The 17,902-nt window shown below is 37.6% G+C and overlaps 4 protein-coding genes across 5 annotated transcripts; 1 reads left to right on the forward strand and 3 right to left on the reverse strand.

The window, feature by feature from the left end:
• Window positions 1-212: 212 nt before the first annotated feature.
• nf2b (NF2, moesin-ezrin-radixin like (MERLIN) tumor suppressor b) lies at window positions 213-9,727 on the reverse strand. Its single transcript, XM_082140527.1, has 17 exons — window positions 9,440-9,727; window positions 8,214-8,320; window positions 7,994-8,119; window positions 7,761-7,883; window positions 7,525-7,608; window positions 7,368-7,436; window positions 7,195-7,277; window positions 7,038-7,113; window positions 5,185-5,322; window positions 5,032-5,106; window positions 4,847-4,960; window positions 4,040-4,162; window positions 3,585-3,802; window positions 2,893-2,995; window positions 2,663-2,802; window positions 2,428-2,578; window positions 213-2,005 (listed from the first exon to the last, which is right to left on the reverse strand). Exons 2-17 carry the CDS (start codon window positions 8,301-8,303, stop codon window positions 1,958-1,960), a joined length of 1,761 nt encoding a protein of 586 aa, XP_081996653.1. The 5' UTR covers window positions 8,304-8,320; window positions 9,440-9,727; the 3' UTR covers window positions 213-1,957.
• mettl27 (methyltransferase like 27) lies at window positions 5,330-13,010 on the forward strand. Of its 2 annotated transcripts, XM_082140536.1 has the most exons (7): window positions 5,330-5,811; window positions 5,858-6,754; window positions 10,166-10,287; window positions 10,364-10,492; window positions 10,601-10,736; window positions 11,144-11,236; window positions 12,102-13,010. In XM_082140536.1, exons 3-7 carry the CDS (start codon window positions 10,168-10,170, stop codon window positions 12,305-12,307), a joined length of 684 nt encoding a protein of 227 aa, XP_081996662.1. In that variant the 5' UTR covers window positions 5,330-5,811; window positions 5,858-6,754; window positions 10,166-10,167; the 3' UTR covers window positions 12,308-13,010. The 2 variants fall into 2 exon arrangements, with proteins under 2 accessions (XP_081996662.1, XP_081996661.1); XM_082140535.1 differs by lacking the exons at window positions 5,330-5,811; window positions 5,858-6,754 and adding an exon at window positions 9,038-9,113.
• Window positions 13,011-13,638: 628 nt separating this feature from the next.
• Window positions 13,639-15,917, reverse strand: cldn30 (claudin 30). Its single transcript, XM_082140531.1, has one exon. The coding sequence runs from the start codon at window positions 15,047-15,049 to the stop codon at window positions 14,102-14,104; it is 948 nt and encodes a 315-aa protein (XP_081996657.1). The 5' UTR covers window positions 15,050-15,917; the 3' UTR covers window positions 13,639-14,101.
• A 739-nt stretch (window positions 15,918-16,656) lies between these two features.
• On the reverse strand, window positions 16,657-17,902 carry LOC309477325 (claudin-4-like). The gene has a single exon (XM_082140541.1). It carries the CDS (start codon window positions 17,773-17,775, stop codon window positions 17,143-17,145), a length of 633 nt encoding a protein of 210 aa, XP_081996667.1. The 5' UTR covers window positions 17,776-17,902; the 3' UTR covers window positions 16,657-17,142.

Below are 17,902 nucleotides of genomic sequence, written 5' to 3' on the forward strand. Positions count from 1 at the left end.
AGGTTTACAGTAAATTCAAAACGGCCTGTAGGATTCCATGGTTCAGAACCAGAGCAAATTGCCTAATTATAGCGCCACCTAGTGCCACTCAAAAGTGTATTTATTTGCGACTGAGTGGCGGCGCACAATTTGGACCATCCTGCCAAATTTGGAGGTCAGAAAAAAGAAGAAAATCAGTACAAACACAATGGGGTTCCAGCACCCCTTAAAACTCTTAAATGCATCTTTGCAGTTTATTTGTACATCAGTTTACAATTCACTGCACATGAGCTTGCTTTACGTCCAATTCACATGGACATTCTGTGTCTGAATGCATGGCACACATCATTAAAGGCAGCTTGTGCTCTGAAAGGAAGTCAAAGCCATCCATGTTGATTGTGACATTGTGAAATTCATGCCAAAAACAAATTCTTTATGTGGTGCAGCTGGATAAAGACAAACAGAAACAAATAAAAATCAAAAAGATAAACCGGGCACTTGGCATTCATTAAAACATGAACAATTGCCTTGTGAAGTCACTCTATCTTAAGACATCTCAAGCTAGTGTGCACAGTCATGCTGACGTTAACAGGAATGTCTTCCACTATTTAACTATGACTTAGCAACGCATGTAGTGTATTTACAAAAGATATTGCTCCATAATCCATTTTAATGCATGTATTTTGCTGGTCTCTTATTGATGCAAAAATATCATGCTGATAAATATACAATCAGCTGTAACATAATGAGGCATTACAACCTAAAAACTCCACTATCATCACAACTCATCCCTTTATATGAGCGCACAGGTTAATTTATCTCAAACCAACATCTCTGCAACAAATTCACTGTCTTTATACTCAAGAGCATTCAAAACATTCAAAAAATGAGTGCAAAATGTATGTGTCCTGTGTAATTGCATACACGGCATTTTGAAACAAAGGACATTTTGACATTCTCAGAACAAATCCTCATAATATTTGAAGGGGAAAAAACAAGATCTGAAATGTTACTCAGATGTAAATGTGCTGAAATGTCAACATGGCTCACAACCATAACACTAAATCCAAGTTTCAGTTGATTTAGGAACAGAAAACGGTAGATAAACCAATAAATCTGCCTGTGTATCACTATATCAAAAACTGTCACAGATTCAAAAAAACACTCAAGAGTCCGAGTCTCCTGCCAAAATGGATGAGCACAGCACATTTCTAAACAGAAAGGCCATCAATCTACCTCTGTTCCTGAAAATGATACGAGTAGTTACAGCTGACACGCTCACCAAGCAAGTTATATGACTGTATAACCCATAACGTGAGAAAGAGTGCATGGGTAGAGAATCATCCAGCCCAATGAGTAGTGCAAGCCTTTTCAAAAGGCACTGGAGTGTACTGGAAAATATCAATCATCCACATATTCAAAAACACAGAAAAAAAAGAGCATAATCCAAAGTTGAAACATGCAATTACTTAAAAATCTATTGAAATTGACTGATATTGTAGTTAAAGCCACTATCTGTGGCATGTGTAAAAGGCACCTAGTGTTAAACTGATGAAGCATCCCATAGGAAAAGAATAGAAGGATAATGTAATAGTAATGCTTTTTAAGTCCTTGTATTTCTGGTGGCATTACAACCTTATTACATGCTTCTGTTTATCATTTCTTTACTTAATCATTCTGAAGGCACTATCTGTATCTGAAATATCCCTTAATACCTTGCATTTCTGGCACATATTTTTGGCAAGTGAACAAACAAACACAGTTTCATGTGCTTGAAAGAGCCAAACAATGTGTGGTATTAGTAAAACACGACTTGAGGTGTACACAAAGCCAAACTGGCTGACTCAAAAACAAGAACGATATATATTAATTTTAGAAGCACACTATATGAGGTTTGGTGTACATGCATGCTTCAGTGAGAGCTGCAAACTGTTCCTCCAGATCCTCCTGCTCCTGAAACAGAGGCTGGATTGTTCTTTCACACTTCCTCGTAGAAGGCCATCTGAGCCATGTAGGCAGAATTTCTCTGCAACAGAGAGGACACGGCAGAAGAAGAACATTGTTACATTCTTTTGGGGAATGTGAACCATTTCATGAAAAGAACTGGGGGAAACTGAATTTTCAGCAGTCATTACTCCAATCACATGATCCTTCAGAAATCATTATAATATGCTGATTTGGTGCTCAAGTAACATTTCTTACTAGCATCAATGTTGATAACAGCTGTGATGCTTAATATTTTACTTTTCAGGATTGTTTGAGGAATAGAATGAAGTTCAAAATACAGCATTAATTGGAAATAGAAATGTAACATTTTGTAACATTGTTCAAGTCTTTACTGTCACTTTTGTTCAATTTAATATGCGTTTGTTGAAAAACTTCTGAACGGTTTAGATAGTTTGTTTGATATTACATGACTATGCACCAGTATGCGTGAGTGTTTCTTACATTGCTGTGGGGAATATAAGAAGGTTCTGTGTAACTCCTGAGGTTGTAGATTCCAGCTTGTTGTTGCTCTTCCAGCTTAAGGGATTCAATCTCTGATTTGAGCTCCTTCAGCTGGTCTTGAAGATGTTTGCTCTTCTCCATGTACTCTAGCCTGAGACACACACAAGGAGACAGCAGCTTGAATCCAGCTTCGTTTTTCAATAGTTTTTCAGATATAACATGATAAAGTGTTTACCGTTCTCTCTCAATCTCCATCGAAAGTCTTTTCATATCAGAGTCTTTGAAGTCCATTCGGATGGAGCCGCCCATGTCTACAGCCATATCTGGATTCTCTGGCCCAGTGGGTGGAGGAGGGCTAGAGTATGCTGCTATTAACTGAGCACATGACACAAATGACATGTTTTAAAAGCACTATGTGGACAATAAACAGCAGAATACTTTTGATACACATGATAGCAACATTACAGGATATGTTGTTTTGGTGATTTCCACGAGTTTCTGCTTTGCCCTCCGTTCTGCGTCTTTAGCTTCATTCAGATCCTGTTTCAGGTGGTCTGCCTCCTTCAGTCTGAACGCCACAAAAACAAGACAAGAATTAAACTTCTTTAATTAAAAGGCTCTCAGTGAAACTTGATTCTGATTGGTCAATCATGGCACAGAGAGGTCAAATATTTTGGTATAATAACGGAGCATTTTTCAATTTCAAATATATTATTTGTGTAAAACTTTTTTTAATGAAGAAAAATTGAGTAATTTACTTTTTATTTATTTACTTGAATAATTAATTGAAAACTTTTAATACGAGAGAATAATTGAAACCATTGTTTTCATTTATTTTGTTAATATGGTTGCACTATATTTTACAGTACATGCACTTACATGTACTTATATAGTGTGCTTACCTTAGAAAGTACTGAGTAATATAAGGTAACTACATGGGTTCTAGTTATTACCCAGTTATTTTAATAACTACAATTAATACATAGTATGCACATGGGGAACCGGACTGTAAAATAAAGTGCTACCTTTAATATTTATATTAAAATTTAGAACTAAAAAGTGTGTTCATTAACATAATTTTTGCTGTGAAATAAGTATCCAGAATGACGACATTTCACTGGTACTGGTATCAACGACTGACAACTGTAATGGCCCACCTCCTCTCTGATTGCTCAACGAGCTTAACCGCCAGTTGTTCTGCTTCTCTCATCTTCTGCTCCATCAGTCTCTTCTCTTCTTTGGTTTTAAGGGCTGTGACCTCCAGCCTCTGCCTGTCCTGTTCTGCCTCAGCTGCTTTGTGGGCCAGTAGTTTGGCCTCCTCCTCTGCGATCTGGGCTTTCTCCGCCAGAAGGTCGGCTGTCTCCTCGGAGCGCAGCTGCAGAAAGGGAGACCAATGAGAGAGGCTTACGGGATCAAGCTCAGGGAGTCTCAGTCAGAGCATGAATGTAATTTTAATGTGAGTCCAGGACAATGGTTTACACCTTAATAGCTCTGCAGTTCATCTCAAATTTATATCTGAACCACATACTTTTATACTGCTGGGGCTCTGAGGACATATATTACAAGCTGGCAGGGAAAAGAGAGTAATTTTCAAGCTTAGCAAAACCCTCACAAGAGCTTCATTGGCCATTCGAGCCTCGTCCTGTAGCTGGAACAGACGACGCTCCATCTCTTCTTTCGCCCGCTCCGCTTCCTCCCTCATCTGCTTCTCCCGCGCAAGAATCTGACGCTCGACCTAAATATACACACACATATAAAGCCAATGGCAGAGATCTGGCACAAGATAATACAAGACGAGGCGAACATTTTAATATAGATAAAAAATGACACAAATAATTGTTTTTTTTAAAACTGTTTAATTCATGTATACTACCATTCAAACGTTTTTTTTATTACAATTTAAACGTAATTTATTCCTGTGAAAGCTTAATTTTCAGTCTTAAGTGTCACATGATCCTTCAGAAATCATTATAATATGCTGGTTTGGAGCTCAAGAAACATCTCTTATTATTATTAGTTGAAAAAGGTTATGCTGCTTAATATTTTTGCAGAAAACATGAAACAATTTCAGGATTCTTTGATGAACAAAGTTTTGATCAATTAGATGCACCCTTACTGAACAAAAGTACTTGCTTTAAAAAACAAAAATCTTACTGACCCCAAACTTTTGAACGGTAATGTACTTTATCCTGCCCATACTGAAGCTAAACATGTATTGCGTTAGTTAGTTTGTTAAGCCTCTGTTGTTTTAATGTTTATAGCTGTAATGTTCATTATATTTAATGAATCTTTGATTAGCATAATAGAAATTAAATTCATAAAGATTCATAAGATACGCAATATCACTCAGCTCTATCGTTAATGAAGAAGGTTAATGATAATAAACATTCAACTATTGAATGGAAGTAAAATGACAGACCTTTTTCCTGGCCTTCTCCTCTTTGGCCTGAGCCTTCATCTGTTGCACCTCTATGGAATCCACCTTCCTCCTCCTCATGAACAGGTCATGGTTCCCAATACACAACTGTAATATCTAATATATACATATGACATGAGCAACTATTTTGATAGGCTATTACAGAAACACTCATAAAAGCAACTCACCAGTTTGTTAACTCTAAGCTGAGACGAGTAGAATTTAAAAACTTCCTTTTTCTTGTCCAATGGTTTGATAGTAAACTGAGAAGAGACATAAGGTATGTTTGAATCATTTTGTCCCAATTTTGGATTTTAATTTTTGTTTTTGGCTCTCCCAACCTCCTTCTCGCTGTACGAGATGTTTCGGATTCCACTCCACGGGAAGGATTTGTTGGGGCTGAGCTTGCTGTTGGGACAGTAGATGTGAAGACCCTGAGCATCAACTCCAAGAAGCAGCTCTGTGTCCCTCTTATTTTGCTGTGTAAAACCAAAGTAGCAGAGATTTAAAGTAATAGTTCACCCAAAAATGAAAATAATCCCATAATTTACTCTCCCTCAAGCCATCCTAGGTGTGTATGACTTTTCTTCTTTCAGTCGAACACAATCGGAGTTATATTAAATACTATCCTGGCTCTTCCCAGCTTTGTCATGGCATTGAATAGTGAATGAGTTTTTGAAGCTCCAAAAAGCGCATCCATGGGGTGGACAAAATCTTGTTTCATGATATGATAAATTTTATTCCACGAAAACTATATACATCATAATATAGCTATTTTTGTTATTTTATTTTATTTAGGACAATAGGACAAATACAATATAACGAAAATGTGAATTCAGGTACAATAGATTTATTTAACATGTAGTTAGAAATAGTACAGAAATTGAATAATCATAATGTAAAAAATGTAATACTGCACAGTCTTCACTCTATGAATTAAATATACATTTTTTCTTCAGGAGCAGCAAGTTATTTTTCCTTTTGTTTGATTAACATTAATGGCACAGAGATCAGCAGGTTTACTAGGCTACTGTCAATTTAAGACTGAATGCACAGATCCAATATACTGATACACATCCACACCTAACCGTTTACTTTCACATGAGACATAATCGACTGTTTACAATACTCCACACGATGGGCATTTTGATATGTTTGTGTGTATCCGTGTATCCATATTTGTAAAGAGATCCGTGATCGCATGCTGAGAGACGCTGCTTTCTGTGCGCGCATTGTCATGCGCCCGTCAGTGTGTCCGTCAGTGCGAGCACCGCATTGAGTTCTTCTTCACAGCTTATTGCGCTTAACTCTTTTAACCTTTAAGAACCTCCCAAATTTGTGATCGCATTCTGAGAGGCAGCTTTGCACGCTAACAATGTACGAGAGAAGATAGTATTTAAAGCGGCGCTATGCAGTTTTGGCAATTTTTCCGCTGTTTTCTCGCAGGTTTCTCTATAGAGCTCCCCCTACAGCTTCGGAATAGATATTTGACAACACTGTCGTAAAAATTTGTTGGCGACTCTCCCCCCTCTGGTCATGAGCATTTGTTTTCAAAGAAGCCGGCGAAGGCACGGAGCCATGTCCACTGAGGTATGTATGATACACAGAAGGCTAGCATATAAATGTTGAGTGCAGTGCCGTAAAGCAATTCGTTACATCGCGAGACCTGATATCACTCGATACTTCCTGACGCTGAGGCCGCTGAGGTGTTGCAAGGGTGTTTTTTCCGCTCACAGGCGCTAGGGGGAAGTGAGACGGCCACCATTCACCCCGAAAAAAGTCATATAATCATTCCAATGACTCCAAAGCTGTTCAGTTAAGGTAAATTAAGCTAAAAAAAACTGCATAGTTCAACTCTGATTGTGTTCGGCTGAAAGAAGAAAGTCCTATACACCTAGGAATGGCTTGAGGGTGAGTAAATATGGGATCATTTTCATTTTTGAGTGAACTATTCCTTTAACTGTACATCATCTAAAATTTTGTGGTAACTAACTACACACAATACATACGAAAATATACCAAGAGGAAATTGTTCCTTCCAAGTGATCTCAAAGTCTCAGTTTTGAGAAGCATTCATTTTCAAAATCCCAAATGTAGTGTGCACCACTGAACATTCAGTAAGTGTGAGGTCAGCTTTCTTCCAAGCAGAGTACAAATGGAGAATATTTTAATAAAGGGAAAAAAAGAGACTTACTGTAATAGAAAAGTAGCTAACTCCATACATCTCTAGATCCTGCGCTATTTTTAGATATTCCATCTCAGCCTCGTCCCTACAAAAACAAATTAAATGTAGCGGGTCTTTCATGTTGAAGAGAGTTTACATGGACGCAACAGGATATGCACAGTCTTACCTTGTGATGCTTCTGTGTTCAGCATACCAAGCGGTTATCTTCTCTTCCCACATGTCAGGTGTCATCTGATACTGCATCAGCACCTGGAAAATAAAACACATAAATCAAATACACAAGTCATTTTAATGAATGCAAACGTTGGTTAATTCTCAAGTAGTACAGCCTTTACTCACTCTTTTAGGCAAGAGTTCATCTTGAGCTAAGAAACCTGGCTTGTGAAAGTTTGGATCGTAGTCCCCATACTACAGAAAAAAAGACAAAAAGGAAATATTTAATAATCACTATATAATTATATGCATTTTTGCATTAAACACTGATATGGAGACCTACCTTGGCTTGCACAGCATATGACGCCAAAAGAACAGAGGCTTCTGGAGAGCAAAAAATCTCCTCATCTAGTATCTGCTTTTTAACCTTTGTAAAGAAACAAAAAGATACTTCATTTTAACTCTAGAAGAACTCTGCTCAAAGAAAACAAGATTAATTATTGCAAAACACCAAAAGAGGATTTTGTAGCAGAAAAGGAGAGAAATCATGCTCAATTCACAAGAACAACTCCCACATACTTGTAAGAAGAAGAGGTGCTGAGTAATTTCCTGAACAAGCTCATCCTCAACTTTCTCAGGGAAGAATTTGGCAAGAAAATGAAATGTTATCGGAGAGTCCTTTGGAACTTCTTGATCCAGAACCTAGATGGATTTAAAAATCCAACAAACTCATCATCAGGGTATTCCTATATTACTGTAAGAACTACATTATTCTCAGAACTTGTTCACACTGCTCTGCCACCACGTCTCACCCGTTTATCAGGCTTCAGCCAGGCATAAGTGTCTTTCACTGTGTATCGAAGGCCAAAAAACCACGTTTCCCTCAGACCGATGGTCCGGCACACCAGGTCAAACAAATCTTTCCCTTTCCATTTGACCTATAAGATGGAGATAAACATAAAAACGGTATGGTAACAAAATGGACAGGCCACAGAATTAAAAACACATAGGTATGCATGTTCATATGTTTACCTCACAACTGAACTCCATTTCAGCATCCATAGTGCTGACTTTGACTTTAAAAGTCTTTGGTTGCTTCTTTTTTAGACCCAAAATCGACATTGTGACTTCTTAAGCACCTGCAAACATAAAGATCTACTGTAAAATAGTCAAGTAAAATATATCCCCCTGAGACCCAGTCATAGACAAGGCCTTACAGCATGTTTATCAGGCATTTTGGGGAGACACAACAAGTAAATAGAGAAATAAATGATATCAATATGTTCCTATGAAATATGAAAATGTTCATATAACTCCAATTAATACACATCTTTTTTCATTACATGTTGCCCCAAGAATACATTAATATGCAAAATTAGATACAATACATAGATAACCTACATTGTATAGAACGGGACTACCCATTTATGGCCATGTTTACACACATATTGCATAGAGTAAAACACAACAGTATATCATATCATTCGGTTATTTTTCGTAACATAGTTGAGAATCATCTTTATGAAACATTTTGGTTAGATTAAAGGCTGAAATCAAAAAATTGGAAATAGTAAAAAAAAAATATATATATATATATATATCACAAAAAAAAAATCACAAAACTTTTTTAGGGTTCTCAGGAGAATATTTTACATTTCGCAAATTTTAAAGTTTACATTTACTCATAAAGTACATTTAAAAACAACAGATGTACAGCTGAGGAAATATACAGGAGATAATATCTAAAACGAATATCTAATATCTAAAAGAATAAATAAATGGAAAACAATTAATCTATATGTTAAAACTAATATATATATATATATATATATACATACATACACTTATTATTAATTAACTTATTGCATTGCATGCACTATCATAAGTGCAGTGCTACTTTCACATGGTAACGTTAGATGCATGAGACCGCAGGTAAGTTAAGTCGCTAACACGCTAATAAATTGTTTGTTCACATACAATACTACGTAGATTAACTACTTCTATTCATTTTCACGGTACATATTATTAGTCTTCACCCTTTTTGAGTCAGATTTTACACAGTCTTCCATGTTATAGCGAGCTAGCATGAAGAATACGACTTCACAGAGCTTGAGTTTCTTTCTTAAATCCTGACATAAAAAGTACTCTTCTCCGTGTGCAGCTGCGCAATGGCACTTTAAACGGTACAGAAATCATTTACGAATTTTTTTTTAAGATTTGGGAATGAAACCAGCTAAATAACAATCAGTTAAGGTTACCTTGAATAGGTTGTGTTGAAACAGGCCCAATCCACGGCTCGGAGTTTCCAGTCTCTCTGCTAAACCACAACAATGTAAACCGTATTTGGTTCGTTTCCCTAACGTACATGGAAATCACTATAAACGAGTCGGAAAGTGTATAAAACTCTTAAAAATCGTCCATTTTCTTATTGACCCGTAAGTTGGGCGGTTGTGGAATATAAATCTGGTGTTTTCTTGAGTAGAATGTGTTGGATAGGGAGTTAGCACTTAGCAGCACTTTGTTGTTGATTCTCTTTGCCGCCCTCTACCGGTACATAGAATAGCAGTTTAAGGAGTTTGTAGTATTACAGTGATTTGATTTCTGTCCACTCTCTCAATAAATAAACTGCATTTGAATGTGGAACTGAGTTTTTTTTGTTAATTAAGTTGGTTTATTAAGAAATATCATACTTTTGTACGTATTATGATCAAATATTGTGTCAGAATCTCAGTTTGCGTTTGTAAATTGGTAGGCCAATATGTAGATTACATTTTATAATTACATTACAATTATGCATTTTAGAAGAAGATTTTATCCAAATGTAAAGATAAAATCCTAATTTTATCCAAACATTTAACCTTTATATAAATGTCACATGCAATGTTTATAGTAGCCTATCTCTTGCCTTGTAAAGATTTCAAAAAATATTCTCTCCTTAGAAATTGCCCTAATGAGTAACTGAATCTGTGTAATTTTCCCTAAAGGAATGGCGAACACCAGTCGGACCTTTTCTGATGTGAGGGATGTGATCCTGTCGGCTCATAAAAACACAGGGGCCCAGGAGAAGGTTGGCTTCTATGATACCTGGGCTGAGAACTATGAGCAGGTAAACTTAAGGCAGGAGTAATTTTCCTAGTACCTTTTTGAAAACAATTTCATCTGTAATAATGTTGCTTTCTCAGGATGTAGCGCTGCTGGATTACCGTGCCCCTTTGTTAGCGGCTGAGTGTGTGAGCTCATTTTTCACAGGTGACAGAGAGAAGGCCCCTGTCCTGGATGTGGCCTGTGGAACAGGCCTGGTCTCTGCACATGTAAGCATTGCTTTATTCGAATGCTGGTGGGCACAAGAGAATGTGATAAGCTTGCTAATGCAAAGAGTGATGTCATTTATTTTCTTAATCCCATTTGTTTGAGAAAAGTTAAAGAAAATGGGGTTCCATCACTTTGTTGGAGTAGATGGATGTTTGGCGATGCTGGAGTTGGCAAAGAAAACTGGACTTTATCAGCAACTTAAGCAGTGCCTGCTTGGTCACGATGAAATTTCAGTAGAAGCTGGTAATGAACCATACTACGCTGTGAACTTTAATGTTTTGTGATTTTACTGTCTAAATATAACTGATTAATTTGTATTTCTTCATTGGTAGTGTCTGTTTTAATGTCATTTATCAGTTTCAGACTTTTGTAAAAAAAAAAAAAAAAAAAAACTTACACATTAATGTAATGTTCTATACTGTAATGTTATTAAAACCAGAACTTTAATTGTTAATATTAATCTGCTCAATATACTGCTGGCTTAATCTATAGGACAATCTGCACATAAAGAATCCACATTTTGATTCCCCAAGTTTTAGCTGTTATAACTAATCATCTGAATAATAAAACATGCTATTGTTATTTAAACATTGATATTTAAATTGCTTAGCACTGTTGCATTTTTGACTTGATTCTCTCCTTTGTCTCAGAAACATATGATATTGTTATAATTGTTGGAGCTCTAAGCGTTGGGCAGGTGCCTTTGACAGTCATCAGAGAGCTCTGGGATGCTACAAAACCAGGTAACTTGTGCATTTCACATTAATAACACGAAATGCATGCATGTAGTTAAATGCATGTTTAGTGTTGTAGGAAAGACACATATGTTGTATTGTTCATCAAAATTATACATACAGTACTTGTGCTTTTCCTGGATGCCGAAACCTATATGAAAAATTAAAGGTAGGGTAGGCAATTTTCAGCTAGGCTAGCAATAGCAAGCTACCTTTGAAATCATAAGATCCCACCCTACAATAACAAAGGCATTGGTTGATGACGCATAAGCGGAATTATGGAACTTATCATCATGCTGATGGATCTAATAATGTTTATGGATGAGCGCAGTAAAAAGTCACACCCGATCCTCTTCCTCTCACTTCTGTCAATAGTGGGAAGAGGATCAGGCATGACTTTTTACTGCGCCGAGTCGAAGTATTCCCAAAAGTGCTATTCCGCCATACATTATAGTTATCCTTTTTAACCCGCTTAGAAAAGTGCCACGTTTTATTTTGTGTCACCCTACTTGGTCGTATAACTACTCGTGTAACTGTTTTTAAATAGGGAAAACGTTGATGTGTTTGGTCACTTCTAAATTAGATACCATTGAATATACTGGGCTAAGCTGAGTGCTATCAAAGTGTCGCCGCGTGCCAGAGCGATTAAGTGCACGCACTGAGATGAGAGAGGTATGTATCAACTCGTCTTGGTTAAGGGAATAACATAGTTTAATATGAAAAAACGGTGGACTATCCCTTTAAGGAACTTTAATGAAGTGTTTTAAGTTGGTCTAATTCAATATAATGATTTGACTGATGTGATGTCGTTGTTGTAGATTTTGTATGCATATAGAACGTGAGTCTTCCTAAACTCCATCATTCTGTGTAACAGGCGGCTATGTGTGCATGACTACTAGAGGGAACGCTGATAACCGGGAGTACAAGGCTGAGCTGGAGAAAATGATCAAAGCACTTGAGGAAGAGCAGAAATGGAGCCGTGTGACTGTTGTTGAGGTGGAGGAATGGGAGAGAGCTATTTCAGAACAGGACAGCGGGTACATTCCAGGTGCTATTTATCTATATCAGAAAAGTTTTTAGGATCACACAAGAGCAATCCAGTGCTAGACCAAATCTGCACAGTAATACACACACAGCTATTCTACAGAATTCTTATTCCACCAGCAGGTGGTAGCATTTTTTCATAAATCATAGTATCACTTGTTTATAAAGTACTTTTGTTCCCCAGAGAAGCACCTAGAACAAAGACAAATGCCAAAACGTGATCTATCTATGTGTTTTGGCACTAAATTATTTCACCTGGAACTTGTACACAGTGCAGTCACTTTAATGTTTTTGTTCAAGTAAAGTCCATGAACCTAAAGGATTTCGTGAGAAAATGTCTGAGGTGTTTCATTACAAATCTACCATCTACCAAATTACATCTAACCTTTCAGTTTGCCACTCCTCGATACTCCGACCGCTAGACTTTTGAAGCTGCCATTTCCGTTGGTGCCGTGTGACATAAATAAAACACACAAACAATGTTCGGTTTAGATTTTTGAGTGCATAATATAAATACGAATATTTTACAGGACACATTCCAGTTTAAAATGTTGTTGTTGAAATCCAATGTCATGATTTGTGGGTGTTATGATGTTGAAATTGCATTATTCTATATGTGCATATATCAATACTTAACAGAGACCATTAAAATACATTTGATTTGATGTCATTTAGACAATATTTCAAGCACAGACAGAAATAAATGTACATGTGTAAGCAAATAAACAGATTACAAAATTTCACTGTTTATTTATTAGCTTGCATACTAGAAAAGTTTGTTTTGACTAAACAAATATTACAAGGGCATTCAGCCTGAATTCATGCCTTCCACTTGAAGGCATTCAGGAAGTGTTGACTTTATATTTCTTAACTTGTAACAACTAATTCAACTTAGCTTTTAAGCAAAACAGAAGAACATTGAGATTTTTGGTTGTTGTTTTTATATGGTAAGCGTCACTATAGCACACTCCACCGTCTTTTAAACACTCTGTGTCCTGTCTTTTTAAACACTCTGTGTCCTGACAACATGCAAAGCTGTTCAAAACAGATACTTTCTGTTGAACCGGTTTGGCCTAGATCTGCCGTTTCATTCAGGGCTTGAGCTGACACAAGAATAGCTAACAATGAAGAGAGTGTTCTTTTCCCTCTCTTGTATTATGAACCAAACCATTGTCCATTTCTGTAAGATCACCTGTGTGGCCAAGGTCATAGCAGGGCTTTTATATGACTGTTTCAACCCAAAATATGTTCATTTTAGAATCTTAGCAGGTTAAAAAAACACACTGAATGAAACTTACGAATTTTCATATGTTCGTTGAAGCTGCGTCAGTGTTTTTTTTTATATATATATATATTTTATATATACATTACAAATGAGAAAAAACTGCTAACTACTGACAGCCATTTTATTCATGACATTATGTATGTTAATAACATGACAGGAAAACATTTTACCACATACAATCATGAATATACATTATTTAGTGCAAATATATATACAAAGACTAAATGTATCAAAGCTATTAAAATGAACTATAAAACAACAATAATAATCTTGACTGCTGAGGTCTGAGTGTAATAACAGGGCAAATCTTCATCTCAATCAGCTGCACTTCCTAAAGTGCCTCCAATTCTCTAAAAAAAAATCAAAATAAGCAACTGCGATCATTATCAATTTTACATAACAATATTCAGACACTACATTCATAATTTTATTTCTTCATTTGACCAGTAATTCCTAATTCACAGTGCTATGGCAGGTATATGAATGTCCAAGTGCATGTAAGTCCCTCAGTCAACGCAGATCTTGCATTTTCAGTGTCTCCTTAATCAAATGTATGACTTTGGAGCATTTTCAGATGCCTCAGTTTGCCTAAGTTCAGAGGGGCCCAGCATTTGATCCATCCCATCATCAATCAGCTGGGACTTTGTCCACGCGCCGCTGCCTTGCTCAGTCTCCGGCATTGATTCGGCTCTGGCAAGCTGGGACTTTGTAGTTGATGGCCAGCTCTGGTGGGAGTCTGCGGAGAGTGGTCTGCCCTGATTCAGTGGAGCTTTCTGACTCCATTGGGACCTCACAGATGGAGTGGCACTCTGCCGCGACCTCACGGAGATGGGCCGCATCCTGTGCGAGCCCGCCCTGCTGGACCCTGCCTGCGAAGAGCGCACGATCAGGTACTTCACTGAAGGACCTCTGTCATCCTCTGTTTTGTCTTTGCAGATACTGGTGCACAACATTCCTCCACTCAACATGAGGACAACAGATGCACCCCAACCAACATAAATGGCGGCGCCAATCTCCCTGCGCTGGGAACTGGTCAACAGCGGGTCGTAAAACGCTTTAACCACAATGCCAGCCGACCAGGAGACAGGGATGATGCAGAGAATTCCGGCGACGATCAACGTCACACCGGCCGCTGTGGCAACTCTGGCTTTGGATCTTTTGGAACTGCTCATGAAGATGGTGCACTTTCCTCCGATGAAGGCCAAAACAAGGCCCACTGCTCCTAAAAGGACAGACATCACCGTGATTGCCCGAGCGGCCTGCAGATCTGAGCTTAGTGCGAGCGTGGACTCGTACGGTTTGCACTGCATTTGGCCAGTGCTTTGTATAACGCAGCTCATCCAAATCCCCTCCCACATGATCTCTGAGGTGACAATGGTGGTTCCAACGAAGGCTGTCACACGCCACATTGGCATGATGCAGGACAGGAGGGCTCCCGTCCATCCCAGTAAGGCCAAGGCACTCGCCAACATGTGCATGCCAAGGGAAGGCATCTCGCTGGGGTTCAATTAAACAAGTCCACTGCTATACTGAGGCTTCTTCGTTCCTCTCACCGGTTAAAGCCTTTTTGAAGGCCTTATTTCCTTCTTCACTCATTCCTGTCTGTAGCTCAGCTTTCGCTCTGGTGACAGTGATGAGGTGTTTGTATGCTAAAAAGAGAGAGAATGACTGAGGAGGCGTGTGCAATTCAATAGACCATGCCTCCATTAGCCCGCTTGCTACCAGACTAACCAGATTCCTTGGACAATGGGCGGGTCATGTAAAAAGAGGTAGATGGGCAACTGTGTAGATGGAAATTTGCGTTGGACTCCTGAAAAGGGCTCAGATGTTCGTGCGTCACTTGTTTACAGGGATCCAGATGCAGTTTCGATCTCACGCTTTTGTTTTTTCTGACCACCGAGGCAGCCCCTATATCCCATACAATGTTCATAATTGATTCCATAATTATTTATTTATATTAAAAAGACCGTCAAACATTGGCCAAAAATTTTAACTCTGCAATAATTTACCCTCATGTCCTTTTGAACTTGAATGACTGACTTTCTTCCATGTTACATAATAGAAAATAGAAGATATTTTGAAGAATGTTGTGACTATTTACTTGCATTGTATGGACAAAAAAACACTGATACATTTCTCAAAATATGTTCCTCAGAAGAAAGTCAGTCACATAAGTTTGAAACAACATGAGTAATGATGACAGAATTTTGAGCTATAACCTTTAAGAATGATTTCACTGCTTTATTGCCATTTACGTATTTATATTGCACATAAAATGTAAGGCAAGTGTGGTTACTAATTTAAAGGACTAACAAGTAAGTTTATAAATTGTAAAAGTGAAATAAAGTTATATATTAATTATTTGAATGCCAAACAGGATTGTTGCCATATTCACAATCTTGCTGCTCACCTGTTTGCTTATAGTGTCAAATTACTTGACATGATGAGTCAATGTTTTTTTGGAAACAATTTTAGAGGTCTTAAAACAACAACGAAGAGAATGCAAAGATCGCTCATTACATTTAGATTTTGCTGTCATTATACCTAAGAGTTGACAGTAGTTTTGAGTCATTTCTTGTACCTTGGTGGCATATTGTGGAAAATACCTACCGGAAAAAAATGTGAGGTCGGTCTCTTCCTGTTGCAAAAAATATCAGAAACTCAAGCATACATTTATAAACAGAAGATGTTTATGTTGGCAAAAACCTTTACTATTTACATTTATACATTTATTGATCATTTTTGAATATTTATAAAGTGATATTTTATATCACTATCTTGATCTTTTATAACACTTAATAGCTTTATATTAAAAAGTTAATATTTTGTTTAGGGAAATACACACTTAGTCACAATGTTTGCATTCAGTAATATTTTTTATTAAGTACACATTGCTACATGTCATATGGATAATGGTTACCAACTATAATATGAGGCAAAACTATGAAAATAACTTTCTGGATAATGACATAGTTTGATGCATATAAGAACAGATTAACTACAAAGCATGCTTGACATTTTAATATAGAATAATGAAATGAAAAAATATATTGAGTATATTATTACACTACTGTTCAAAAGTTTGGGATCAGTACAATTGTTTTATTAAGATGCATTAAATTGATCAAAAGTGACTGTAAAGACTTTTACATTGTTGCAAAAAAAACAAAAAAACATTTAAAATAAATGCTGTTCTTTTCATCACAGAATGCTGAAAAAAGTATCATGGTTTCCACAAAAATATTGAACACATCATCGGTTTTCAATTGATAAAATAGATTTAGAATAGAAAACGGTTATTTTAAAATGTAATGATATTTCACAATATTACTGTTTTACTGCATTTTTAAATAAATTCAGCCTTGTTGCGCATAACCCTAATGAACGTTTCAGCAGCCTTTGCACATGCATTTCTTGAATTAATATACAGTGAAAAAATATGAACACGTATAAATGCATTTATATTTTGTGGCAATGGACATTCCAATACTTCATTAAGCTGCATTCATTTGAAGAAATTACATTTGAAATTTGTATGTAAATCAGTTCCTCTTCAAAAAATTTTGTTTATTTGATCTCACACTTTTTATACATAAGCTTTGCTGCTGTCCACAGACCTTGCTTGAGAATACTTCACATTACTGGGAACATCCTCACTCGGTGGGAAAGAGCTGCAGAGGAGACCTCCACCCAGGAAAAGCAAGCCGGCTGAAGCCCAGCCAATGTAAAGCGATTCCCCGAGCTCCCTTCTCTGGCTGTCAATCAACAAAGGGTTGTAGAAGTCCCTGATTATGGTATTCGCAGTCCAGCAGACGGGAACGAGGACAAGAATTCCAGCGATGATGAAGATAATACCGCTGGCGATGGCGACCTTCGCTTTAGACACCTCATCGTCCACGAAGTTGGTGCACTTTCCACCCACGATGCTCAGGAGGACTCCAAACACCCCAGCGATGATGGCGATGATCACCAAGGCTCTGGCGCCCTGCAGATCTTGAGGAAGTGCCAGCAGAGAATCATAGACCTTACACTGCATCTGTCCTGTGCTCTGAACCACACAGTTCATCCATAAACCTTCCCAAATGTTCTGCGAGGTCACAATGTTGGCTCCAATGAATGCTGTCACCTTCCAGTTGGGCAAGCCACAGATGACGATGCTTCCCAAGAAGCCGATCATAGCCAGGCATATGCCCAAGATTTGACGTCCTGCGGACACCATGTCTCTTCACCTCTTGCGTTGAAGGAATGAATGTAGGAGGAAGTTGCTGTTATTCCTAGCAGCCGTTAGATATATGTCTCTGTATTATCGCATGTAACACTCACTTATGTCTGGGGGACGGCATACG

The sequence above is a fragment of the Leuciscus leuciscus genome (assembly GCF_965113295.1).
Source record: "Leuciscus leuciscus genome assembly, chromosome: 16".
NCBI lineage: Eukaryota > Metazoa > Chordata > Actinopteri > Cypriniformes > Leuciscidae > Leuciscus > Leuciscus leuciscus.

Bases quoted from the DNA above. Each gene is read 5' to 3' on its own strand.
- nf2b (XM_082140527.1), bottom strand. From the start codon at position 8,303: ATGTCGATTTTGGGTCTAAAAAAGAAGCAACCAAAGACTTTTAAAGTC. The intron at 5,323-7,037 runs GTAAGTCTCTTT...GGTTTTACACAG, and splicing joins TTAGCTACTTTTCTATTACA to CAAAATAAGAGGGACACAGA. The intron at 2,803-2,892 runs GTAATGTTGCTA...TCATGTGCTCAG, and splicing joins TCACCAAAACAACATATCCT to TTAATAGCAGCATACTCTAG.
- mettl27 (XM_082140535.1), top strand. The intron at 10,288-10,363 runs GTAAACTTAAGG...TTGCTTTCTCAG, and splicing joins GGGCTGAGAACTATGAGCAG to GATGTAGCGCTGCTGGATTA. The intron at 10,493-10,600 runs GTAAGCATTGCT...GTTTGAGAAAAG, and splicing joins CAGGCCTGGTCTCTGCACAT to TTAAAGAAAATGGGGTTCCA.
- cldn30 (XM_082140531.1), bottom strand. From the start codon at position 15,049: ATGCCTTCCCTTGGCATGCACATGTTGGCGAGTGCCTTGGCCTTACTG.
- LOC309477325 (XM_082140541.1), bottom strand. From the start codon at position 17,775: ATGGTGTCCGCAGGACGTCAAATCTTGGGCATATGCCTGGCTATGATC.